We start from the raw sequence: 27,753 nt of genomic DNA, 5'->3' as shown, positions 1-27,753 counted from the left end.
AATTCCTTCATAGGTGTGTTTCTCATTTCTTTTGAATATTGTTCCTGACATCTCACTCTACTTCTGGTATCATTTTAGTGGCATTCTACTGTAGAAATGTGGAGAAAAATAACCTTAAAGTCACCCCTACAATAATAAATCATTATGGGTGGGATTTTTTAAATTATTTTTCTCCACATTTCTACAGTAGAATGCCCCCAAAAATGATATCAGAAGTAGAGTGAGATGTCAGGAACAATATTCAAAAGAGATGAGGAACACACATATGAAGGAATTGATCTGACGTAAGGTCAAAGGTCAGCATACTGTAACTGGGTTTTATTATAGGGGTGACTTTAAGGTTATTTTTCTCCACATTTCTACAGTAGAATGCCACCAAAATTATATCAGAAGTAGAATAAGACCCCAGGAACAGTATGCAAAAGAAATGAGGAAGACACCTATGAAGGAATTGGTGTGAGGTAAGGTCAAAGGTCAGCATACTGTAAATGGGGTTAAGTCATTATGGGTGGGATTTTTAAAATGATTTTTCTCCAAATTTCTACAGTAAAATGCCACCAAAATGATACCAGAAGTAGAGTGAGATGTCAGGAACAATATTCAAAAGAAATGAGGAACACACATATGAAGGAATTGATCTGATGTAAGGTCAAAGGTCAGCATACTGTAACTGGGTTTTATTATAGGGGTGACTTTAAGGTTATTTTTCTCCAAATTTCTACAGTAGAATGCCACCAAAATGATACCAGAAGTAGAATAAGACCCCAGGAACAGTATGCAAAAGAGATGAGGAACACACAAGGAATTGATGTGACGTAAGGTCAAAGGTCAGCATACACTAAATGGGGTTAAGTCATTATGGGTGGGATTTTTAAAATGATTTTTTTTACTTTTCTGTAAATGGGTTTTATTATAGGGGTGACTTTAAGGTTATTTTTCTCCACATTTCTACAGTAGAATGCCACCAAAATGATATCAGAAGTAGAATAAGACCCCAGGAACAGTATGCAAAAGAAATGAGGAACACACCTATGAATGAATTGATGTGACGTAAGGTCAAAGGTCAGCATACTGTAACTGGGTTTTATTATAGGGGTGACTTTAAGGTTATTTTTCTCCACATTTCTACAGTAAAATGCCACCAAAATGATATCAGAAGTAGACTAAGACCCCAGGAACAGTATGCAAAAGAAATGAGGAAGACACCTATGAAGGAATTGGTGTGACGTAAGGTCAAAGGTCAGCATGCGTCTTAAAGTGGCGTTTTAATGAATGAATGAATGAATGAATGAAAATTTGTTTATTTCGGTCAGGTCATTCAAAATGGAAAGTCCAACAGAAAACATCAGTTCAACTAGAAAAAAGCCAAACCGAAATGGCATAGGATGAAGCTATCGCTTATTTTCGCCTACCCTTCTTACATGATCAACTTATTCAGATCACATCACTCAAAACATCAAACAGGGTTTATACAGGAATCTTGAAGTTAATTTCAATACCTTTTTAAGACTTTTTCAAGACCTTCTCAACATTTTTTGATACCTAACCTCACCGCCACTTCAAGCTGTAACCATTTACATTAACTGAACAGTTTTAGTTTTTGTGATAAAGACTATATAGACCACTATGATACAACAGAATTAAAAAAAGGCTGGGATAATAAATAAAAGGCAAAGTTTATCAAAAAACACATTGCTCAACTCTCAAAAAAACAAAAACAAAAACAACAATCTTCTTTTCTTTTTCATGAACCGGTTCATCTTTGTTTTTTAATAAAACAAATGAATTCACACGCTTCCGCAATGTTTTTTACAATTCAAATTCTTGGACAGCTATCAATTCAATATTTAAGACTTTATAAAGTCGTGAAAAGACTTTTTAATACTTTTTAAGGGTCTTAATTTTCCCAAAATTGATTTATCACCTTTTAATACTTTTCAAGACCCCGCGGATACCCTGTCAAACAGAAAATCATATCGTTTTGCACAAAATCCCAAACATAATTCCATAATAGTGTCAGCTACATCAACCGCATCTCTCATATTTTTCAATTTTAAAACCTATTTCTGATTTTCCTCCAGTGTAAGAATCCGTCTTCCTCCTCCAGATGTTTCAGAGCCTCCAGAGGTTGCTCAGTGAGGAGCTGACATAAGGAGATGAGACTGAGCAGAAGGACGTTCTGTCTTTGTTTGATGATGAGAAGCTGAATCCTCAACTATTTTGATAATCTAATAATCGGTTTGAGTAGTATTTAAAGAAATAAAAGTCAAAATTCTCTTATTTTAGCTTCTTAAATGTGAATATTTCTGGTTTCTTTATTCCATTATGACAATAAACTGAGTCTCTCTTTGGTTTGTGGACAAAACAAGACATTTGAGGACGTCGTCTGGTGGTTTGAGAAACACTGATTGATATTTTTGCAACATTTTATTGACCAAACAACTAATAGATTAATCAATAGTGAAAATAATCATTAGTTGCAGCAGCCCTCATCAAATCGTTTCGCATCGTATGGAATCATACCTGTCTCTGATTTAATAAGAGACGTCATCTCACCAACAACATGAACTGGAAAGTTTAGCAATGTCTACAAATGTGGAAAAAATCATGTGCGTAGAGCGTAAATTGTGTCTGGGAGGAGCATGGAAAGAGAAAAACCGATGATGTCACCATCTGTCTGAGGAGAAAGATGCGGTTTCACACGTTAAACTCAGATTGTTCATTCAGAGACTCAGACCTAAGAAGGTGAAGGTCTTCCCGGCGTTGGTGACTCCGTAGGTGAACACCAGAGAGTTTTCTCCTTCCAGAACGTCCTTCACCAGATCCTTCACTGTTCCTGCAAACAGCTCCTTCTGGGAGGTGTCGGGTCCGTACACCTGGTCAGGACGGGAGAGAACGGTCGTTATTAATGAGAGGAAAAGGTCGATAGACATAAAGAAACACTTGTTCTTCTGCACTGAGATGTTATCAGACTCTTCTGACACTTTTTATGGGTTCAAAAGTTAATATATAAGTGATTCAAATGCAATAATCAAATGTGAATGAACAACAACCTCAACAACACAATACAGCAATAAGTAAACATCATAATAAATATACTGCATAAAATTTTAAAACAAGTTCAAAGTTAATAAAACTGTAGCTCATAATTAGCTGTTGAGTGTAGAGCTACAACAATTAATCGAACAATAATTGATTATTATATTAATTGTCAACTATTCTGATAATCTAATAATCAGTTTGAGTCGTTTTTTAAGGTAAAAAGTCCAAATTCTCTGATTCCAGCTTCTTAAATGTGAATATTTCTGGTTTCTTTGTTCCTTTATGACAATAAACTGAGTCTCTCTTTGGTTTGTGGACAAAACAAGACATTTGAGGACGATGTCGTCTGGTGGCTTGAGAAACACTGACTGATATTTTTAAACAATTTATTGACCAAACAACTAATCGATTAATCGTTTAAATAATCGATAATGAAAATAATGGTTAGTTGAGGCAGAATAAAACCAGATGATGATGATGATGAATGAACGTGTGGCGGTTACAGACCTGGGAGAAGGTGAAGCGCTGTCCGGTCTGAGGCAGCGAGCGGTCGGCGCTGAGCCTCGCCGACAGAGACAGACTGGGAGGCTTCAGCAGCACCGTGTCGGGCGTCTCCATGGAAACGCAGTCCTGGTACCAGACAGAACCAGACAGGAGTTTATGTACCGCAGGGTCTCTGCAGGTTTCACCAGCTCAAATTTAAGACTTTTTAAGACCTTTTTAAGACCATTATGGATGAAATTTAAGACCTATCATGACAAATAAAAAAACGTATAAAAGAAAAAACAAAATTAGAAATTGATTGCAATATCTAAGTTGCGTGTTAGGCTTGTTTGTAGTTGAAAATACATTCAATAAAGCACAATGAAGTGTCGCAGGAGCATTTTATTGAGCATTTGCGGTAGCGAGGGCTCTACCCAGGGTATATACAGGAATCTTGAAGTTAATTTTAATACCTTTTTAAGACTTTTTCAAGACCTTCTCAATATTTTTCAATACCTCACTGCCACTTCAAGCTGTAACCATTTACATCAGTGACACTTTTAACGTAACATGCAGTTTTAATTTGTGATAAAGACTATAGACCACTATGATGCTACAGAATTCAAAATAGGCTGGGATAATAAATAAAAGGCAAAGTTTATATAAAATATAAAATAAAGTGTGTTTGAGTGTATGTAAAGTGATGAGCCCTGTCAAAGACAAATTTCTGCTACCCTTGGGGCAGACAATAAATGATCTATCTATCTATCTATCTATCTACAGTATCTATCTATCTATCTATCTATCTATCTAAAATAAAAAAAACATTGCTCCACTCTCAAAAAACAAAAACAACAATCTTCTTTTCTTTTTTATGTACTGGTTCATCTTTGTTTTTTAATAAAATGCATATATTCACACACTTTCGCAATGTTTTTAGGACTCAAACTCTTGGACAGCTAATTCAGAAAAAATACCTTCAAAATTTAAGACTTTATAAAGTCGTGAAAAAGACTTTTTAATACTTTTTAAGGGTCTTAATTTTCCCAAAATTGATTTAACACCTTTTAATACTTTTCAAGACCCCGCGGATACCCTGAAAATACATTCAATAAAGCACAATGAAGTGTTGCAGGAGCATTTTATTGAGCATTTGCAGTAGCGAGGGCTCTACCATAACATTTTTCCCAAGGAGCTCGCATAAGGTAAACTATTTGGAGGCACAAAAAGAAATTGGGGAGCGAAATTAAAAATGTTTATGGAACACATTATTTATTTAATTCAACTCAGTCTGACCTGTGACTCTCCACTGCTGCTCTCTGCTGAGCTGAAGGGTCGAATCCTCAGGTAAACCTGCAGGTGTTCTCTGGCCTCCACACCGGAGCTCTGGAGAGGAAAGAGAGTCACAGTCAACATTTATCGGCCTCAGGTGGGAAGCTCACACCTGGATAGAATAAAATAAAATACACAATCCAACAACTCCACAACGCTCTGGTGGACAAGTTGGGACCTGCACATTCACCACGCTATGAGATAATAACACAACGTTACCACACAGAGTTGTTTTAGAGGTAAATACAGAGACTGCTTGATGAAAAACTGTCCCTGAAGGCAACGTGCATCAGCTGGTTTTGCATGAATTTCCCTCTAAAACAACTCTGTCTGGTAACGTTGTGTTATTATCTCATAGCGTGGTGAATGTGCAGGTCACAACTTGTCCACCAGAGCGTTGTGGAGTTGTTGGATTGTGTATTTGATGAGTTTGATGAGGGAACAAAACAACATGCACCGATAATTAGTCCGTCCAAATCTCACGCGATTTGCATTGACACCCAGTTCACGGCTCCGCAAATCACGCGAGATTCTGACAGAGCAACACTGGGAGCTACCGCTACAAACAAGCTTAAAATATAGACTTATTTAATTTTTTTCAGAACAATTTCTCATGTTGGGGCTTCAATACAAGGCGGACATTACAGACAAGCACTATGGAGGTATTTGGATGTTTTTTTGGTGTGTCTTTTTGGACGAAGAAAAGTGAGCTCCGTTCTCAACCGTCATATGGACATGCAGTGCTGCACGGAGCCCCGCTGTAACTCAGAGAAGCCACGGAGGACTCTGAAACTTTGAAATTTGAATTTTGGGTGAACTATCCCTTTAAACACCATCCAAGAAGAGAAAAGTATATCATAAAATATAAGTAAGTAAAGTAAGTAAACATTTGTCACTAGAAACAGATATGTGGGGGGTTATTGCACCTGTTGGAGATTATATAACAACATTTTCACATAATTGTGCACGTGTGTTTGCAGGTATCACTGTGGACGGGTCGGGTCAGTTTCACCTGTGAGTCTGTGGAGGTGCAGACACCTGGTGGGGGTGGTGGTGGTGGGGGTGGGGGGCGGTGGTGGAGGGGTCTGTGCAGGTCGTCCTGCTCCACCTGTTCCCCTCGGTCGGCCCCGTGGGTCAGACATGAGTCCATCATCATCATCCTGCAGCAACAGAGAGAAGCACAGAGGTCATTGTTAAAGGACAGACGACTGTGCATACAGTAAATGGCTTTTATTATAGGGGGTCGTTTTAAATTAATTTTTCTCTACATTACAGTAAAATGTCGATGAAAGGTGATTTTTCTCCCCTTTACGGCAGTGAAATATAACTAAAAAGTTGATTAATCTTGTAAGTGATTTTCCTCCACATTTCTCCAGTAAAAGCACATAGGCTTTATGTATCTTTCAGGACCTTCACGTTGCTCGAGAACCGTGCCTACCGTATTTACTGTAGCACGCGCCCAACGAAAATCAAACAGCGGCTCACTTTACCGCGGTAATAATAGGAGGGGTCTATCTGCAGCCTAAATATATTTATATGTAAAGAATGTATTTACAGCCTAATAAAGATGATTACTATGACAAACCTGTTGTCAACAAATACAGATCTAGTATCACCCCCCACCCCCATGACTCATCTGTTCAACTTTCTCCCGTTTCTCCGCGACTCGAAGCTGAAACGAAAGTGAAAGTGTGTGAAACACGAAGCGACACCGAGTCTCTCCTCACTTTGTCTCCGTTGTTAGTGCTCGGTAGGCGGGATGGACGGAGCGGACTGTCCGCCGCCGGTGGCCGTGGAGGGGGACTGGACCCCGGACCAGACCAAGACCCTGAAGAACAAACTGCAGCTTTACTTCCAGAGCAAGAAGAAGTCCAGCGGAGGAGACTGCCGCGTGGAGCTGGAGGAGAAAGCCCCGAGAGCCGCCGTCTTCTTCAGACTCGAGGAGGGTGAGTCCCCCCTTTATTTAAGTTTATGTGTTTTATGTCTTGCTGTCATCCCCTGGCGTATTTATGATGGTTTGGTTGTGTATTAATGTTGTAGGCTATACACTTGTTTCATCTAACTGTATTCAGGTCTGTGTATACTCTTGTGGTCAATAAAGTTGTAAAAAATAAATAAATAAATAAATAAATAGAAAGGTTCCACGGCACTCAGCACAGGGTCCAGGTCCGAATCCGGGTCCGGGTCTGGGTTTCTGACAGAACCGGGTTTCAACAGTCCAGGCGAACCGAGTCTGGTCTGAAGACTTTAACCGAGAGAGATACTGCGACACCGCGGAAACTGTAAAAACATCATCAAACTAGATTTAACTTCATTTAATGTGACTTAACTTCATATTTAATGTCATGTAATGTAGATTGAGGCACATTTATCCTGTTCAAATCGGCAAATTAACTTTTAATCGTCACTGTAAACTGTAGAAACTCTGACGTCATTGGTCAACATGTCACGTGTCAGCTCGTAATAACACAATCAGGTTATTAGATGATAGATACTTTTATTAATCCCGAAGGGAATTCACAACTTCCAGGAGTTTAGGATAAAAACATTTAAAAAAACCAACAACATTTAACTAAGCATGCAATATAATAGTAATAAATAAAGAAATAAAGTTTTAAAATGCATAGTTTCTCAATGTGTTACGGTGCATTATGGTGTTATGGTCTGTTTAGTTATTGACTTACATCAGCTATTGGTTGTGTTTTATACATCAGGCAAGATAATGAGCAGCTGACTTCCCAGCATGCACTGCGCCGCTCAGGCCAAGCCTGCATGGTGATGACACAGCAGGTGGATCAATAATGTAAAATATAAACGCTGTGATTTAAACTAGTCTGAAGTTATTGGTGGACAAATAACAAAGTTAATAATAAATCTAATTGTAAAAACACGTCATAACTTGTAAATGTGATTCTGATGAGGACTTTTATTCTGAAGGAACACTTTGATTGTATTTATTTATTTCTAACAGAACGTTTCACTTTAAATCCTGATGCTTTAACTTATACTTAAATATATTTCTGAACTCTTTTACTTATTTTAAAGCTACAAAGAGGTGTTTGTATGGTAACAGACAACATTACCCTAAGATCACTTTACTGTTAGGTCATGGAAATGGGGAAATTGTTGATTTAATTCAATTTAATTCAAAGATAAAAATCAAGACACATATTTGATTGATCTGATGACTATATGCTATAAAAAACATAGACGTCAGGCTGAGACATGTGACGTGGTTCAGTCAGTGCATTAAACTGAGACACTGTTGGTAAAACTGGTAAGAAAAAAAAAAGCTAATTTAACAACAAGTAGTTGGACATTTGACATTTTTCTTAGTGGTTGAACATCAGTGTGTTCATGTAGAGAAAGGACATTCCCTATTTGGTTCAATTTCACTTTCAAAGATCCTAAAAAGTCTTTAATGTAACTTATTTACATCTATTGAAGGTTTTTTATGCAGTAAATGATGTAATGAATCATTATATTCAAATATTATATACAGAGAGAGATGTTCTACAACCAAAGATAAATAAACTGGAGTGAAGCACCGGGACCTTTAAACTCCGCTGCTTTAAAATCTTTCTGCTGTAGTCAAATCAGACTTAACAGTGAAAACGATAAGACCTGGCTACGACTGTGTTTGCTGTTCTCTCACTCTGTCAGACTTTTCTGAGTTGTGTAAAATCTGAATCTCTGGTTGCAGTGAGACAGCGAGTCCTGGCGAGAGAGAACCATGAAGTCACCGTGGACCAGAAAACCATCAAGTTACGTCTGTTTTCTGCAACAGTAAGTCAGAGAGTTTCAACGTGTCGTTTGTTCACGGTCTTTAAATCAACGTTTCAGTCGTGTATCGGTTGTGAAGAAGCTCGACAGCTGCAGAGTCTCTGGTGTTCAAGTTCAGCTGCAGGATGAACGAAGCAGGAAGTGACTATCAGGGTGGGACAGGATCAGGATCAGAGGGTTTAGGTTGATCATCAGTTTGGAGCTCCTTCTCTACCTGAGTCTCACTAGTTTACAGCGGTGAAACCAATCGACACATCCTACTGGTTGATTGTTATTCAGTCAGGTGCTGTCAATCACCCTGGGCTGATGTTTATTACATGTACATATAGTAGCTATGTATGTGTGTGTATGTGACTGTATATGGGAGTATATGGGTTGAACATAGGTGCATATTTTTCTGAATTTGGATGTATAGGCCTGTATATGAGTGTATGTAGGTTTAGAATAGATTTCTATATTTTTATTTTTTATACCTACTATACAAGCAGTAGGATTATATACGTTTTTTACTTCTTCCTAATCCCTTTTGAGAATGTTAAGACTGAATTTTTTCTATTACTATTGTTTGCTTTGTCTTCTGTCAGTTTTTTGTACTTCTTTTCTTGTTCAAAATAAAGGCTTTAAGGGATAGTTCACCCAAAATTCAAATTTCACTCATTTTCTACTCACCCTCATGTCGACTAAGGGCCCATTCACATGGAGCGCCTAAAAACGCATGGAAAACGCCAGCTGGAGCGTTTTGCATGCGTTTTTCAAAGCGCTTCTGAGCTCGCGTCTATGGTCGCGTCTGCCGTTACTAAGCAACCCTCTCAGCAGCTTCACTGCTCGATCTGCCTGTCTGTCTGTCAGTTTGAACGGAGGACTCACCGCCGTGTGGAGAGGAGGGAGGCAGGCGAGACGTGAACTCCCTACCTTGTGTCTAATAAAAGTTAAAAATGCAGTTAAATGTACTGGTATCACACTGCTGCTACGGCAGCTATGGAGTAGAGATCCGGGCTGGACCGGGGGAGAACTGAGCTGCTGAAAGCAGCAAGCACTGAGAGCCGGGCTGCTTGTTGCTGCTGGTGAAGCAGGTCCGTGCAGCTGATTCTGATCACATGACATGCGGTGCGCGTGCGGCATTCGAAAAAGTTGAGATATTTTCATCTCGGTGCGCCTCGGACGCACACGGAAAAAAAGGCGCACCGCGTGCGCGGCGCGTCGGTGTCGCTTCGGATTTTGCGTGCGCAAGGCGCGCGGTTACATTGAAAACAATGGAAACGCTCGCGCAAAAGACGCTCCATGTGAATGGGCCCTAAGGGTTGAGAGAAGTTTCAGAGCCATTTGTGCCTTTTTGGAGTTACAGGGGGGGTCCGCGCAGCAGTGCATTGTCATATGACGGTTGCGAATGGGCCTCACTGTTCTTCGTCCAAAAAGACACACCCAAAACCATCCAAATACCTCCATGCTGCTTGTATGTAATGTCTGTCTTGTATTGAAGCCCCGACATGAGAAATTGTTCCGAAAAAAATTAAATAAGTCTATGTTTTAAGCTTGTTTGTAGCGGAAGAGCCGTGAAGTGAGACACTGGAAGCTTCTGCTACAAACAAGCTTAAAATATTGACTTATTTAATTTTTTTCGGAACAATTTCAATACAAGAGGGACATTACAGACGAGCACTATGGAGGTATTTGGATGTTTTTTGGTGCGTCTTTTTGGACGAAGAAAAGTGAGCTCCGTTCGCTACCGTCATATGGACATGCAGTGCTGCACGGAGCCCCGCTGTAACTCAGAGAAGCCACGGAGGACTCTGAAACTTCTCCCAGCCCTTAGTCCACATGAGGGTGAGTAGATAATGAGTGAAATTTGAATTTTGGGTGAACTATCAATCACAGCTTAAAGGGATAGTTCACCCTAGAATGATATTTCGCTCATTATCTACTCACCCTCATGTTGACTAAGGGCTGGAAGAAGTTTCAGAGTCCTCCGTCCCTTCTCTGAGTTACAGGGGGTCTCGGCGTAGCAGTGCATGTCCATATAACGGTTGCAAAGGGACACCGGAGCTCTTCGTAAAAAAACACACACAAAAAAACATCCAAATACCTCCATGATGCTCGTATGTAATGTCCGTCTTGTGCTGAAGCCCCAAATTGCGTAATTGTCCCGAAAAAAATTAAATAAGTCTATATTTTAAGCTTGTTTGTAGCGGAAGCTTCTCGAAGCTCCTCTTCCTGGTCCGTCCAAATCTCGCGTGATTTGCGCCGGCGTCAGTGCGGTTACTGCGAATCACGCGAGATTTGGAAAAAAGCCCTTAGTCAACATGAGGGTGAGTAGATAATGAGCGAAATATCATTCTAGGGTGAACTATCCCTTTAATAGTCACGTCACAGCAAGAATATATAGTGGGTCGACAAACAGCAGCTGAAAAAAAAAACCCAACCCCGATGGCGCCATAATGCAGCAAATAAAAAGAATTAAAGCATTGGTATCAGTCAGTGTTGTGGGCCGGTCAGGGCCAAGAAATGCCAGGGTTGATTTTCTTTGCCCCAGTCCACCTGCTGTAGTTTCTGTCATGTGACACCATGTGACAGGTGAGGTGAGGTTACAGGTGTAAACCCTGGTGAGATGATGAGTCCTGGTCGATCTTTGGACTGAACCCAGTGAATGTGACGTAGTTCCAGCAGCTCCAGGGTCAGACGGAGTCGGGCCATCGTTGTTTCATTGTTTACTGGTCTGAGGGGGGCGGAGCTTCCTGCTCCTGTTGTTGTCACACCTGTGATCAACGTGTTAGAAATTCCTGAAGCTTTGACCTGAACTCAGTGTTCTTCTTCTTCTTCTGTAGTTGCTGCTGCCTAGCGACAGGGTGTGGTTCCTCCGTCAAACAGTGACGACGATAAAGTTTTAATCAGGACAATAAAACCAACATGGAGGTCACGGCAGAACTCACTGCTCTGAAACTAAAGTCTCCTGTACATGTTCATAAACGTTTTGTCTGAAATGAACCTAAATATTTATTTCAAACTTCTTCTGCTTCATTTTTTCTCCTGAATGTCAGAAGCAAGTTTAAAAAGTTTACAGTTTTAAGTGACAGTGGTGCCTGTGTGAACTCACTGTAACTGCACTGGGATCGGTTTTATAGAGAGAAGTTAAACATTTACTCACCGAGCAGCAATAAGAAACAAATAACCAGAGTCAGTTTTGTTTTTCCTGAAATCCGAATTCTGACTTTGTTTCTTCATGTTTAAATTCATCAGATAATTTCTACAAATGTTGTTGTTGTGAGTTTGTTCCTGTTTCAGTCATATTTCTATTTGATCGCACAACTTTTTTTTCCTGTAAACTGGACAAAAAATGTTCAATTTAAGGGTCACTAACCTGTGTCACTGTTGTATTTTCCGTTTGTTTGCACATACTTTAGATATTTTCTTTGAGTGTTTTTTCCTCTTCATGTGACTCAGTCGTTATTTTTCTCTTCAGACGCCGACGAACAGCGACGACGTCTCAGGTAAAACTCAACTTCAAACTCTTTCTGCTTCTCTCTGGTTTATCTTCAGTCAGACTGCTTTTCTGTTATGCAGAGATTCAAACCAACAGGAAGTGAGTGTGACTCTCCACTTCCTGTTTGTGTCTTTCTACTCCAAACTTTCGTTCCTTTTCTTCCTCTGATTTGACGTGATCGTATCAGTAGAGTGAGAGTTTATTTCTCCTCACTTCATCACGTCTGGTTGTTTTCATGTTGCAGATAAATGATCTAAACTGGACAAAACTGATTCTCTTGATCCTCAGATTCTTCCACAGACTCAAAGGCTCAGGGGTCGGAGGTCGAAGCTGGAGCCGGAGCTGCTGCAGCGAACACACCTGGTAAAAACAAACAAGTGTTTCAGTGTGAAGTCAAAGTTTAGATTTTCCCATTTAGAACAGTTTTCCTGCAGATTTCCAGGTGTTTTCACAGAATATAGATCAAATTACTACAACTCCCACTTACTTAGTTCTTCCTGAGCTTTCAGCCAGTTCTCTTGTCCGTCATCAGTTTTCTGGAAAGAAGTGTAAAATTTAATTTAATCTAATATTTTATTGCACTTAAAGCAGAAGTAAGCGATCCGGTCGTTTTCGCTAGTGCTGCGTTCCAGGCAGGCTTTTGAAATAGTAAATTACAGCTTCAAGTCACAACTTACGACTTTGTAGCGTTCCAGACAACCCACTCGTGTTTTTCCGACCTGTTTTACCGGTGAAAGTCACTATAACGGCCACTCGTAACTTCCGACCGGTGAACTCGTACCAGATCGAACTGTTACAACTTCACAGGTCGGAAAAACAGGAGTTACGAGTTGCCTTGAACGCACCATAACAGTCCTCGTCCCTACGTCACCACATTCACGGCGTCCCTTGGCTGCACACACAGCCCTGCATGCTGTTCTCTCTCCTCATTGGATAAAAACTGTAGGATACGATAAATGTTTTCTCTTCGGCTCAGAGCAGAGCAGAGTGACTGAGAGACCCGTGTTTCGGTCCAAACACTCTATGTAAGTGATTGCTGTCGGAAGATATAACTATTTAAGACTTATATTAACACAAATATATCACTTACTTCTGCTTTAAGACATCATTAAGTTATCAATATTATCATATTATTACTGTTTCAATGTTCAGTTATCTGTTATCTCAGTTCATAAACCCTAGTTCATATCTGAGAGACTTGTTGTTGTTCAGTCAGCAGCAGGTCAGCTGAAAAAGAAAAAACGTTCTTATGAAATCAACCTCAACACAACCAACTGGACTCTGAATGTGGAAAATCAAATGTTTAAAGCACTTTACAGAAAATGTTTGGATATGATCAGTAAATAACCTGTGAAACAAACCAGTATCCAACCTTGAATCTCTTGCTAATTCTCTGCATCACAGACGTGATTAATTAAGTGTCAAAACAAACGCAGACAGTAAAATGAGTGACACAGAGAAGGTAATGCTGGTTTTTATTCGTCTTGTCTCAGACCCGGAGACTGTTCAGAGTTCTGCTGTGGTGCTGGAGAACGTGTCAGACAACATGTGCAGGGATCTGCTGGTGATGCTGGTGGAGAACGTCTCCGGGGCCGACGACAGCAGCTTCAGTCTGGAGATCATCTGGGAGTCCAACAGAGCCGTGGTCGCCTTCGACAAGCCTGAAGGTAACAACCAACTTTCATATATGAATTAATTAGATATTATAAATTATACACATGTTTGTGTATAATTTAAGTATACATATACACATTTACCTGTATCTTATATAGTATGTTATAAATGTATATCTTTACATGTACCAGTACTAATATAAAGTGGCATTGCAGTGTGAATGGACCTTCCTGATTTCTTACTTTTTTGCACATTTGTCACACACAAATAAATGTTAATATTAGACAAAGATGACCCAAGTAAACATAAAATGCAGTTTTTTAAAATTATGATTTCATTTATTAAAGGAAAAAAGCTATCCATCTGGCCTTATGTGAAAAAGTAATTGCCCCCTTGTTAAATCATGAACTTACTGTGACAAAGCTAACTTTTTTGGAAAGATGAGTTCAATTTCACTCCCTGGCCTGATCACTGCCAAGCCTGGTGAATCAAGAAATCACTTCAGTAGAACCTGTTTGAGTGAAGTGAACATGCAAAAAAGTAAGAAATCCAGAAAGAGGCAAACACTTTGTCTGTATACATGACATTTCTGTGTGGGCTGAAAACAAAAACAAAATAGGATCAGCACTGGAGGTGAATGTTTGGGGAGTAAAGTATCAATACTTCAGCCCATGTTCTTATTGGGGCTGTTGGGGGTGGATGGTCCATTAGATGGAGAAATGATGGAGACATTGGTTCTGAGTTTTCCACCAACTCATTGTGAAGACAGTGTCCAAAGTCCTCCGATGTTTTGCAGACAGTGTTGACTGGATGAAGCAGTGGAGTGAGAGCGCACTCTGCTGGACAAACTGTGCAACAACAACATTGCTAAATGACCTCAAGCATTCACACAGCATTCACTCTGATAACTGATATGTATCTGTGTAGCTCATGCATGACACCCATGTGCATGTTGCTGTTGTGTACATGCATGAGCCTCTAAAGAGTCTGGAGACTTTTAAATGTGGGGCTGTGTTCCTTGTTGTCTGTCTCGCATGTGTTCTCCTACAGTTTGGACATTGTTTCTGCATCCTCTTGATGCCTTTGTTGGGTTTTGCAGCTCAGACATGGAACGAGCCTGGTTTCTTCTGATTGTTTTAGTAACATGGAGTGTTTTGCAGATGCTGAGAGGTTCCTCACCATGAGTCAGACCAGTAGCAAGATGCAGAAACAGGGTTTGACCGCTCGACTACTGGAGGCAGCGACGAGCGTCAGAGTGGAGAGTCTTCCTCCAACTGTGGGCAAAGGTACAAAGTAACTGTAGAAACACTGCAGTGTCTGGTGAACAGGAGGTTCTGTTGATCCAGCAGTGACAATAAACCTGCAGCAACTTCCATGTGATAGAGGGGGTTGTTCTTTTTACACATTCTTGTTTTTTCGATATTTAGTGTTTTCAGGCATTTTAATTTGTTGTTTGTATACAATCTGATGTTTTGAGTGCATGTTGGTATTTGTTAATCACATTTTCATCATTTACGGTAATCATTTTCACAAACTTTACCGTCTTTGTGTTTCCTTTCCAGACATGTTGGATCTGTATTTTGAGAAGAACTGGATTCAGCCGGACAAAATCGTCATGATCCCAAATGAACAGGCTGCCATCCTCTCTTTCAGTGATGCCAAAGGTTTTTCAACTGATTCTGTTTGTTAAAGTAGATTCAGTATAAGCATTACAGTAACTGTCACATTTGGAAATGCTCTTCGAGATGTCATTACACCATTTGCCAGGAGTATTTGGACATCCTAATAACGTGTTAGAGTTGATTTGTGTTGTCTCAATTGTGAAAGTACACCTAAGCAGCCCAGGAAAAAGACAGTGTCGGAGGTGTCCATATACTGTAGGACATAAAGTGTCTCCTGTAACTTTGACAACTTAATTGTCATAGAAAATCAAAGAAAATCACAATTGTTTTGTTGTAGATCAAATACTAAACTGAGCTTTCTTCCTTTACTCCTTGTATTGTTACAGTTGTGGAGAACATTTGCACAAAAACAGACTACATGATTGGCTCCACCCCTGTCAAGGTGTACCTGTACCACGAGTCTCTGGGCACGGCCTTGTATGGCAAGGAACGACCAACTTGGAAGATGCCCGATCCTGTCACCGAGGGCGTTCACCAAACTGTCTGGAAATTCCTCCTCATGAAGAAACAGTTAAAAAGCATCAATGATCAGATGGGTCCATACTTTTGCAGTGTGGATTTGGATAATCCCGAGGTGAAACTGAGTCCTCTTCCCAGCTTTTTGAGGCAGAAAGACCTGACTGCGAAACATGTAGAGAACTGGGCAGGTACGGCCCAGGAGGCCTTCCGTCAGCTGATGTCTCAGTACTCGGCCTTTGAATGCACAGCGAATGCACCTGCATGGAAAGCTGTAGAGAAAGAGGTGCGTTTGGTTGTCAAGGAAGTTGCTTACCTGGTACTGGATGCATCTAAAGGGGCTTTGATGGTGGCTGGCCTAGTACATGATATCAAACAAATCAAGGCTCCGGTGGAGAACCTGGTTCTTAAAGCCATGAGTCAGATCGAACGACAGACTAATGGTATCTCTGATGTGATGGACTTGTCACCTGCGATGTTCTACATCCTGAAGCAGGATGGGCTACACAACTTTGCACTCAGCATTTCCCCTGATATGACCCTGTCCTACGATGAAGAAGCTCAGAAGTTAACCATTTCAGGACTCCCTGGAGAGGTTTACAAGACCAAATCATGGATCTTGGAGCGGAATGTGCACATGAGTAAAAAACAGCTGAATCTCCCACCAGGTCTTCTAGACTTTCTGAAGACAGTGGATTCAATGGCCATGTCCCAGGACCTGTTCACATCCCAAGGGATCAGTGCCATCTACAGCACTGAGACTAAAGGGGTTTTACTGTTGGGCAGCTCTGACAGCATCCTCTCTGAGGCAGAGAGTAGGATGAAGGCAGTTTTGTCTGTGAGCACTGTGGATGTGGAGGATGAAGAAGTTTTGAATCTTCCCAGCTGGGTGGACTTGACCAAACAACTTCTTGACGCCTATAATTCCTCTAAGAAGAGAACGGTGGACATTCAGCTCCATCCAAAAAGAAGAGACAAAATAACAGTGGCTGGCTTTATGACTCCAGTCAAGGAGGTCAGCGGCAATCTGAGGGAATTCATTGGGAACTACTCACGAGTCAAAGAAACCATTCGTGTCGAGTCCTGTGCTGTTGTTCAGTTCCTTGACAAGAAGAAATCACATGATTGGTCCAGTATTGCCAAAGCTAATCATGTGGCAATCCACTTAGACTCAGAACGACCAAGAATCACTATTGCTGGGGCTCGTCTTCATGTTCAGAAAGCCAAGTCCTGCCTTCTGGAACTGACCAGCACTTTCTTCTCTGACAACTTGATTATTGACAAGCCTGGAGCAAAGAAGTACTTCCAGTCACATGGAAGCATTTTTCTGTCAACAATAATGACAGAGTTCAACTGTGTGGTCCTGCTTCGTCCAGAGAATCAAGAGGAAGATGATGAAGAAGATGAAGAGGAGGTGAACTACGAGAGAGAAGGTGGGCACTCTTACTGCAATGTGAAGACCACCAGTGGAGTCCTAGTTTCAGTTAGCAAGGCAGACATCTGTAGCTTCAACGTTGATGCAGTAGTTAATGCAGCTAACGAGGAACTACAGCACATTGGTGGCCTGGCTTTGGCTCTGCTCAAGGCTGCAGGACCAAATCTGCAGAGGATCAGCAACGATTACATCTCCAAATATGGAAAACTACGCCCAGGTGACGCCATCGTCACAGATGCATGTAACCTGCCTTGCAAGTATGTAGTTCATGCAGTCGGTCCTCGGTTCTCAAACTCTGAGAAGAAGACGTCAGTGTCACGCCTGAAGCTCGCTGTTAAAGAAAGTCTGAAACAAGCAGAGATGGCAAACTGCTCCAGCATCGCCCTGCCGGCCATCAGCTCAGGTGTGTTTGGTTTCCCTGTTGAACTCTGTGCTGAGACCATCGCTCAGGCTCTGCGGGAGTACTGTGACAGTCCAGGAGGTCCAGGATCGTTGACTGAGATTCACCTGGTGGATAACAACCACAACACTGTCGGAGTCCTGGCCAAAGCTGTCAACCAAGAGTTCCTTGACCTGGGACCCACCATGACAGAACCTCAGCAGGGAGGCGGGAGAGCTGGTTGGTCTTCAAGGTAAAGTGTTTACCGATGATTTGGTTATACTGCAAGAAGTTAAAATAGTAGAAAACTGTGAAATATACTCTCAGCCGCACAATACATATGTAGCTTATTATAAACTGTAAACTGTTTTCTTGTCTGTAACAACATCTATTGCACGTCTGTCCGTCCTGGGTGAGGGATCCCTCCTCTGTTGCTCACCCTGAGGTTTCTCCGATTTTTCCCTGTTAAAAGGGTTTTCCATGGAGTTTTTCCTCAGTCGATGTGAGGGTCTAAGGACAGAGGATATTGTTACGATGCCATGTAAAGCCCTTTGAGACAAACTGTTAATAAAAACGGGCTATACAAATAGAATTGCCTTGCCTTGCCTTGCCTAGCTTAGGTGGACTGAAGGTGAATTTTTATGTTATTGTTCTCCAGTGAACATCAGCGAGGTCGAGGTCAAGGGGGTAGAGGAAGAGGAGGAAGAGGAAGAGGGAGAGGAGGGAATAGAGGTGAATTTCATGAAGGCCAGCAAGACAACTGGGGAAGTCACAGCCCCAGAGGACACACCACGCCTGGAGCACATGGAGGACATAGAGAACGTGGTGCATATGGAGGACATGGAGGGTAGGCTTCTTTCTGGCATCTGCATTTTCCCCCCAGGGATCTAAATTTTGAATCATGTTTATAGAGTCTGAGATTTTTCTAAAAAGCTTTGGATGCATTGATGTCTTCTCTGTTTGGCTGCAGACCAGGGAAGCTGGAGAAGACCACCGCTGAGGGCCTGAGGATTGTTCTCTGCAAGGGAAGCATTCAGGACCAGAAGGTGAGAACTGACTCAGCTGATTTGTGTGGATGTGGACACAGATACCGGAAGAAGTATTTCAGATTTAATTTGAGCTCAGTTTTGAGATCAAATCACATCTTGGACTAAGATGAAGGAATTGATTTATTTGATTAATTTGTTGATGATGCATCTCCTTTATATTTTTATGGAGCATTGCGAACTGACTTTAAATGATTGATGATATTTTGAAATTAGTTTGTACTGTCCTCCACAGACCGATGTCATTGTCAACACCATCTCAGAGAACATGAATCTGGGCCAGGGAGCTGTTTCCAAAGCGATCCTGGAGGCGGCCGGACCGTCTCTGCAGTTGGCTGTTCGGTCTGAGGCCAGGGTGGCCACTCTGCAGTACGGAGACGTCGTCATCACCGACGGCTTCAAACTCAACTGTCGCAAAATTTTCCACGCAGTTTGTCCTTTTTGGGCCAATGGAGGAAGGCAGGCAGAGGAGGTGAGTGGCTTCACACAGCAGGTTTAAGTCTACAACAGAGCGACTGAGATTAATTTCAAGGAATATTTCACAGAAAAATTTAAAGTTCAGTTTTGTAACAGAGACAGTTTGTCATGTGGTTCTGCTTATATGTGGTCATATTATTTTAGTAAATGTAATGTTTATTGAACACATTTTCTCACAAGCCTGAGGACTTTGTGAGGACGGGAGATAAACACTGGAGATTTGGTTTGTGAAGTTGTGACATGTAAGTCTCCAAATAAAGGTCCATACTCACTGAATTCATTTGACCCCTCAGCCTCTGTGTCCATTGTCTGTCTCAGGTGTTGGTAACCATCATCAAGGATTGTCTGAAGGAGGCAGAAAAGCTGAAGATGACGTCACTGTCGTTCCCGGCCATCGGTACAGGAAACCTGAGTTTCCCCAGAGACGTGGTGTCCAGAGTCCTGATGAGGGAGATCCATTCATTTAGTCGCAGCAGAACTCCTCGCCACCTTAAACATGTGGCCATTGTCGTCCATCCCAGTGACCAACAAACTGTGGATGTAAGTGACTAATTCACGAGTTGGTTCTGAGAATGAAACACATTGCACTGTGGGTAATGTAGGCAGCAGGTTTTTACAAAGAAGAAGAAATGGAATGAAAACAAATGGTTCTGCCAATCGACTTATATCTTTATTAAACTTCCCATTATCGGTCCAACAGGAGACTTGAAGTCTTTGCTCACTTCACTACTGCAAAAATCACAACATAATATGTCAACATGTTGTTTGTCAGTGTTTCACCAGGGAGTTCAAAGGTCAGAGCAGTCAGACACACGTCCAACATGAAACTCAGACCTTTAACGAGCCACTGGCCCAGAAATCACAGCAGCCCTCAGGTAAGAAACACCCGACGTCTCTGCCTTTATTCACGAGCAGTCGAACCACTGAGAACACAAAGTAAAACAACACATCAAGCACATGAAGTCTGTAAAGAGACATATTAAGGTGTGTGTGTATTTGTGTGTGTCAGGCTCCTTCGGTCGGGTATCGTCTCCCTCTCTCGGTGTGTACAGGATGGAGATGGGTCAGCTGACCCTCGAGGTGTCGTCAGGAGACATCACCAAGGAGGCCAGTGATGTCATCATCAACTCCTCCAACTCACACTTTAACCTGAGATCAGGTGACTGTTGTCCTCTTGTTTTCTTCTGTTTCTTTGAATACTGTTATTGTGTTTTTACATACAACGCATAATTTGTTTTAATAACTGTGCGGACTCTCTTTTATATCTCAGGGGTGTCGAAGGCGATCTTAGATGGTGCTGGGTATAATGTTGAGCAGGAGATTGGTAAGTACCTGTAGCTGTGATTGATTTATTGATCATCAGGCAGGTCGAGGGATGTAAGGAAACCCAATGTAGCTCAGACAGAAGTTTCAGTGGACAGAGGTGTTGGGTAAACATAACACATATGTTAATACCAAACAGTGACCAAACTCCTGAATACCTCCTTAATTCTGTTAGAAAACCAATGTTAAAGGTAAAAGAATAACCCATAATGGAATGAACCCCACCGATGTCAAAATATAACAACTATTCCCCACATTACCATAACATTTTACATTGGTATGCAACTTGCATTCTGTAAGCTATAATTTAATTAAACTGTAATTTAATAATATAAAGCTAAAGTCAGAAAGTAGCTAATATTAGTTAGCCAATGGTAACTTACCGCTAAACTTGAAAACTAGCTAGCTAAACTGTAACTTAAAGCTTAAGTCAAAAACTAGCTAATGTTAGTTAGCCAATGGTAACTTACCTCTAAACTTGAAAACTAGCTAGCTAAACTGTAACTCAAGGCTAAAGTCAGATATGAGCTATCTTGCATTAATCTAACAGTGTGATTTCATAAATTCTAGGAGTAGAGTGTACTAACCAAGGAAGCTAGTTAGCTACTGCCACTGACATGAAACATTTAGAGAAGAGACTGGAGGAAACTCACTGTGTGAAGCATGGGGGTCAAAATCTTATCAGGCCACTCAGGACGTGCCACAAGATTCTTCCAGCTTCAAAGAACTTTACCAGACAGCAGGTCTTCTTGTCTCATTGCTACCACTCCACTGACTGGTGTTAGTCTCTGAACATGAGGGCTAGTGAAGTACCACTGTCTTCATAGGTTAGTGGCAAAACAAGCTCTATGGTGGCTGTACTTGGATTGAAATTACAGGTATTATATATGGACTGAAGTATGTTCACTGTAGAATTTCGCTCCGTCTGACCTGGATTTGAGGGAATTGATGTTTGGTTCCTCTCTGTAGCGAACACTCTAGGTAACCAGCCTCATTCAATGATCTTGACGTCAGCCGGAAACCTGCCCAGCAGACACATCATCCACATCGTCGGACAGAGCGATCCTGCAAAGATCAAGGACATGGTTTACTCAGTGCTGAAGGTCTGCGAGGAGAACAAGTTCAGCTCCGTGGCCTTCCCGGCCCTGGGCACAGGTCTGTCCTGACAAAAAACAAAAGCTTCAGTAGTAGCAACTCAAACAAGACTCTACATTTAGTCTATAATTCTCTTTTTTCCTCTCCCTTGTTTCCTGTGTTACTTCTTCATTTTGTCATTTCTATTATTTCATTGCCTTCATGTTGTTTAAATTCACAGTTAGTCTTATTTTTCACTGGTCTCTGTTCAGTTAGAACAGACAGAACCTGCATTTGATATGATGTGCAAGTACAGTAGATAGAAGCAGATCAGTCAGTAATTCAAGCTTCAAAGATGACGGCTATGACAAACTGCCAGAATTAAGTTTTTACACTTAAAAACAAGAAGTAAAAAGTGGGGAAAAAACTGCATATTTTAATCTGACAAATGGGGATAATTTCTAACGGTTTATTATTTTTTGCTCCACAGTCTGGATCTAAATTCAATTCATGTAAAGTACCTTTGAAATTTCCTTAGCACTATTTGTTCTTAGGAGATTTCAGTGATTTTTCTGAAAACGATACACAGCAGTATTCCCACCTCAGTGTATCCCACTAGGACAAGGCCTAAAGTGCCACTTCAGTCCAGGTGATGGTGCTAGAGATTGTTAGGGCAGAACCTTCATGTATTTACACTTGATAAATATTCAAATTAATGAAACTCCAAACATCACTAAGGCTTTTAGTAAAGGTTATTTTCACTTTGATTCATTTAATCTTTTGCTTTAAAAAAGTAAGAAATAGTAATATAGAAAAATGTTCATCATGAGACAGTTGATCTGCCATCGAGTTTTAAGACTAAGCAACACTCTGCAACACAATCCTATTGGCCATCATCATCATCAACATCACCGGTCCTTATTTGCCCATTAGGTCAGGGAGGGGCCAACCCATCGGCGGTGGCCGATGCGATGGTTGGTGCTGTGGTGGACTTTGTGAGGAAGAAGCAACTGAGATTTGTTCGCTCTGTGAAGATCTTGATCTTCCAGACGGTCATGATCAAAGAGTTCCACTCAAGCATGAAGAAGAGACAGGGAGAGGAGGTGGAGCAGAAGAGCGTCTTCACCAAGATTAAAGGTATTTATCGTTCTGTTGGTAAACTCTGCCTACATATAGTTAGAATGGTTTCATTTTAAAAAGATAATAAACGTTAAGAAGTATCCTATAACAGCTAATTGTAGTTTTTAATCAACTAATAGTTGTTGAGGAATATTCTTAGTGAGAGTAATCCAAATTTGGTGCTGAAGTGAGTAGTAGAGGGAGAAGTCTATATGTGTGTGTGGGAATCAGTGTGTGTTGATGATGAAGGAGACTAACTGATGAATCAGATACATCAGGTCTGTGTATCCAAATAATTATTGGCTAATAAAACCAAAGCTCCAACAAAACAACCGCACTATGAAAACCACCATCACTGTCACTGCCATGAACATGAATCTATTGTTACTGCTTTTTCAGAGGGCTTCACACAGTTCACTTCATTTCTTACGGGATCTGTGGACGAGCGGTCTGGAACTGAGGACTTGGTTCTGGAGGCAGAAGAGTTTGAGTCTACGGAGTTTCAGCTGTGTGCTGACAACAAAAAGGTTCACACATGTTCATTCTCTCCATGTGTTATATCTTTACTTTGAGAGGGCGTCTTGATTCTGGACTCAAATCAACAACCACGTTTTATTCATTTACTTGATTTGGTTGGCGGTTCGAATCCCACTCTGTCCCGGTTGCTGCCGTAGTGTCCTTAGGCAAGACACCTTACCCACTTTGCTCCTGATGGGTTGTGGTTTGCGCCTTGCATAGCAGCTTCCGCCATCAGTGTGGGAATGTGTGTGTGAATGGATGAATGCGATGTATGATGTAAAGCGCTTTGGGTATCGTTGCAGGTATAGTAAAGCGCTATATAAATACAGACCATTTACAAAAAACAGCTATTGCTGCGACAAATTACTAGTCCAAAGATCTATAACTGTGTCTCAGCTCAGGGAATTCGTCCTTCAGAGGACGTGGTCTACAGAGTTGTGGCTACATGGCTATACATCAAAACAAAAAGAATCAGCACTTGCTCTCGCATTCAGATGAAGCTCAATAGACTGAAACGTTGACTTAACAATTAAAGAGCTTCAAGTGAGTGTGGGAGCAAGTGCTGATTCTTTATGTTGAACCTGACTGGGGATCTGTTCCCAGCACCACCCTAAAGGAGAATGTGCATGCTGGTTAAGCCTTGATAATATACAGCAAAACAAACGGCTGGTTAAAGCGGCCGCCGGACCCGGTTTGCTGTCTATCTCTACTATGCGCTCTCAAATAAAGGCAAAAAAGCCAAAAAATATATATACTTAAAAAAAAAGAAATAGTGGTTTGTAGCTTCACAGCCTTTTCTCTGCCACAGGCTGTGAGTGACACTAAGCGGAGGATTGAGCAGCTGATCTTGGCCGAACAGGCTCAGAGAACCATCACAGACAAGTTCATCAGTCACCTGTCGCAGGCCGACGTTGAGCAGCTGAAAACCCTGCAGAGTGAACTGACCGTCAGCATCCGTCTGGACAAAGGACAGGAGGAGCAGGAGCCCAGCATCCACCTGGAGGGTCTGACCAGAGACGTCCACACTGCAGAGTCAAAAATCAGGTCAGAAAACAACGACTATAGATAGTTATGATATAAAAACAGAATGAATACACAACAGAGCCTCAGTCTAGATCACTACATGTCAGAGTATTTTATTTCTTTTCTTAATCTCTTTCTGACAATCAGCAACATCATCCGGAGGGTGGAGAGGGCAGAGAACTTGAAGACCCAGGCCTTGATGCTGACTTCTCTGGTGGAGTGGCAGTTTCAGCATCGCAATGGGAGTATGGTTTCCTTCGACATGTACACCAACCTCGAGCTGGAGGAGGCTCTGGGGAAAAAAGAAATTGTGAAGATCAAGATCAACAATGAAACGTACAATGCTGATGCACAGATTAGAAAAGCTGTTTCAAGGAATGGGCATAAACAGCTGGAGCTGCTCAGGAAAGACTTGAAAGGTGAATGATTATTGTATGAATCCTAATTTAACCGACAATTCAAATATCAAGTGCAAAGGTAGAGCTGTAATCTTAATTAGATGAACATATCCCTATGAAAATATCAGCATCTGTATGTTCCCTTTTCCTACCTCAAACAAACGTTCCTGTTGTGATGTTTGCAGCTGACGCTGCCCTGCCTGGACACTGGGACGCCATGCAAGGCGACATTGTGAAGCTGTTTCCTCTCACAGCAGGATCTAATGAATACAATGATGTGGAGAAGGAACTCACAAAGACCAGTCTTATTCCAAACATCATCAGTGTACGGCCACTATCTTATTGGTTTAACTATAATACAGCAGCACTGGTATCTGGGATATTTTGGTTTTGGTCATTCGTAATACAATAAAAATAGGATTAATCATAATAAGATAAGAGAAAGTAGAAAACACATTAAGTCAACAGAGTGACAATGGTTTACGAGAGAATAACATGTAACTATTGCAGATTGAACGAGTCCAAAACGCGACACTGTGGCAGAGTTACCAGCTCATGAAGAAACAGCTGGAAGTGAAGAACCAACACACCAACAACGAAAAGCTGCTCTTTCATGGCACCGGTCCCAACTCCATTGATCTCATCAACAAACAGGGCTTCAACCGCAGCTACGCAGGAACACACGGTAAGTTAAGTCACTGTTACACCCTGCACTGTGCACTAATGGCACCTCACCTTTCAGTCTTTGGTTTAATTTGTTTATTGTGTTTATTTTTTGCTGCAGCTGCAATGTATGGTAATGGTTCCTACTTTGCCGTGGACCCTGTCTACTCAGCACAAGGCTATGCCAAGCCGGACGCCAATGGTCACAAGCGCATGTACCTCGCCAGGGTCTTGGTTGGTGACTACACCATTGGGAAACGTGGAATGATCACCCCACCAGCGAAAGGCTCTGGGAATGCTGCAGATCTGTACGACAGTGTCGCTGATACGACTCCCAACCCAGCCATATTTGTAGTCTTCAGTGACATACAGGCTTACCCAGAATACCTTATCACATTTACATAAACTACCATGATCACACTGTACTTATGTGCTAAAAAAATGCAATCTTAAAATTATAACCATATCATAAAAGCTGTAATAATAACAAATTGTTAAACATTTGTAGGTGCTGTATGCTAGTTTTTGCTATTGCTACATAGCCAGTGTTAGCATTAGCAACTGATTTCTATCTCCAATGGTGGAAGGCAATACCAATATCAACTCTTGTTTTGCTTTTGTTTCAGTCAATTTGTTTCTTCCATAAAAGTTAGCATGCTAGCCAGCTAGTCTGGGCTCATCCCATGTTACTGGAGCCCATAGTCATACTGCCGTGTCCAGCATGCCATCAGTTCAACAAAAAAGCTGATGGAAATGGAAACCAAGTTTGCTCACTGAGGTAACTGTTGAGGGCAGGGTTAGATAGCCATTACAAAACAAATTGGCGTAATACTGATTTTAAGTGTTCCTTTTCAGCCGCTATGTTGATGGTAACGAACAGTAAGTAAGTAAGTAAGTAGTTGTTGTTTTGAATCTAAACCATAGGCTAATATCTGTTGTACAACATTAACTGTCTGGTATTTTTAGCCACGGCAGTTCTGTAGCTGGCACTGTCTTTTAGTTCATCTTCCACTTTTATTCAGACCAACACTTCAAATATTGGTTGGATAATTGTCTTCAGATATTCTTGGTCCACTGAGGATGGATCATATTGTGGCTGCTGATCTTGACATCATTAGGCCAAAATTGGATTTGTCCTAAACCTTTGATATTATGTCCGAACATCTAGAAAAATATTGACATTCCCATCAGCGCCAGACTTTGTGTCACCAATTACTTTGTGCTAATAAGAAAATGTCACCATGCTAACATGCTAGCATCAATCATAACATACAACCTCCTTAACATATGATATTTGATCCACACAAACTTTTGAAAACAGTAAGTTGTTAATGACACTGTATGTGACCATGCTAATGTAAACTTTACTGCCTTTAAATAAAGTTTTGAATCTGAATTCTGCCCAATCTGACCACTTAATTTGCATTGGATATAAGATTGAAGATTAAGAATATTCATGATGCCTATACAATTTCCTCTATTGTTGTTTATTCCATTAATGGTATCCCAGATATTTCATTTTTATTTTATTTTATTTTATTTTATTTTATATAAAGTCATTAATTTCTTTAATTTTAAAGTGATGGACAAAAAATAAGAGCCTGTAACTTTAAGGACACAACCTACCTGAGTTAATTTTTGGATGGCATGAGAGTCAGGGGGAGCCTCGTGGTTTTCTGACTGTGTCTAAAGGTGTAGTTAGCATAAGTTACTTTATACACCTGGAATCATGTGGGGTTTTTTTTAATTATTATTTGCTAAATAAATAGAAGACTAACTTCTGTAGAAGATTTTCTTTGGTGGCTTAAGCAATACATGTCAGCCATGGAGTCAATGCACTCCTGGATAAGATTTACTGGAAACACTACAGTCAGTATGGTATGTGGCACAATGCCAACTTAAGCAATACACATCGCAGGTGGCTGTGGCTCAGGAGGTAGAGCGGGTCATTCACTAACCGGAAAATCAGCGGTTTGATTCCCGGCTCCCCCAATCAAAGTGTCCTTGGGCACGACACTGAACCCACACTTGCCCTGTGTGAATGTGTGTGAATGATTAGCTTCCCAAAAAAGCCTGTCTGTGAGAATATGTATGAATGTGTGTGTGAAAGGGTGAATGCGACCATTACAGTGTAAAGCGCTTTGAGTGGTCCAAGTGACTAGAAAAGCGCTATATAAATATAAATGCAAGTCCATTTACCATTTAGTCCATTTACATCAGCCATAGAGTCCAAACACTCCTGGATAGGATTTACTGGAACACACACACACACACACACACACACACACACACACACACACACACACACACACACACCAATGATCTGATTATCAAATGGAGAGTATTAAAGTTTGCTGACTTAGTAAACATTAAAACTACACAGATAATATATAAAGCCAAGAATACTTTACTCCCTAATAATATTCA

At 41.1% G+C, this 27,753-nt stretch overlaps 2 protein-coding genes across 4 annotated transcripts; one reads left to right on the top strand and one right to left on the bottom strand.

Moving 5' to 3' along the window:
* Positions 1 to 2,723: 2,723 nt before the first annotated feature.
* LOC146980771 (kinesin-like protein KIF20A) lies at positions 2,724 to 6,014 on the bottom strand. The gene is made up of 4 exons (XM_085787997.1): positions 5,870 to 6,014; positions 4,822 to 4,911; positions 3,550 to 3,672; positions 2,724 to 2,876 (listed from the first exon to the last, which is right to left on the bottom strand). The coding sequence occupies exons 1-4, from the start codon at positions 6,011 to 6,013 to the stop codon at positions 2,724 to 2,726; spliced, it is 510 nt and encodes a 169-aa protein (XP_085644123.1). The 5' UTR covers position 6,014.
* A 490-nt stretch (positions 6,015 to 6,504) lies between these two features.
* On the top strand, positions 6,505 to 26,742 carry LOC146980770 (protein mono-ADP-ribosyltransferase PARP14-like). Of its 3 annotated transcripts, XM_085785773.1 has the most exons (24): positions 6,505 to 6,803; positions 8,561 to 8,643; positions 12,098 to 12,125; positions 12,407 to 12,481; positions 13,612 to 13,785; positions 14,893 to 15,018; positions 15,295 to 15,396; positions 15,741 to 17,937; positions 18,343 to 18,452; positions 18,495 to 18,531; positions 18,655 to 18,730; positions 18,966 to 19,202; positions 19,526 to 19,747; positions 19,980 to 20,082; positions 20,217 to 20,366; positions 20,478 to 20,531; positions 21,500 to 21,685; positions 22,538 to 22,741; positions 23,123 to 23,250; positions 24,051 to 24,286; positions 24,413 to 24,684; positions 24,849 to 24,988; positions 25,174 to 25,348; positions 25,448 to 26,726. In XM_085785773.1, exons 1-24 carry the CDS (start codon positions 6,617 to 6,619, stop codon positions 25,729 to 25,731), a joined length of 5,586 nt encoding a protein of 1,861 aa, XP_085641899.1. In that variant the 5' UTR covers positions 6,505 to 6,616; the 3' UTR covers positions 25,732 to 26,726. The 3 variants fall into 3 exon arrangements, with proteins under 3 accessions (XP_085641899.1, XP_085641897.1, XP_085641898.1); XM_085785771.1 differs by having other exon boundaries at positions 18,343 to 18,531; positions 25,448 to 26,742; XM_085785772.1 differs by having other exon boundaries at positions 18,343 to 18,509; positions 18,660 to 18,730.
* The last annotated feature ends 1,011 nt before the right edge of the window (positions 26,743 to 27,753 follow it).

This window comes from Trachurus japonicus, chromosome 9 (assembly GCF_045865225.1).
Source record: "Trachurus japonicus isolate A0001 chromosome 9, Traja_1.0".
NCBI lineage: Eukaryota > Metazoa > Chordata > Actinopteri > Carangiformes > Carangidae > Trachurus > Trachurus japonicus.
The sequence above is the reverse complement of the archived record's forward strand: the minus strand, read 5'-3'. Positions and strand labels throughout refer to the sequence as shown.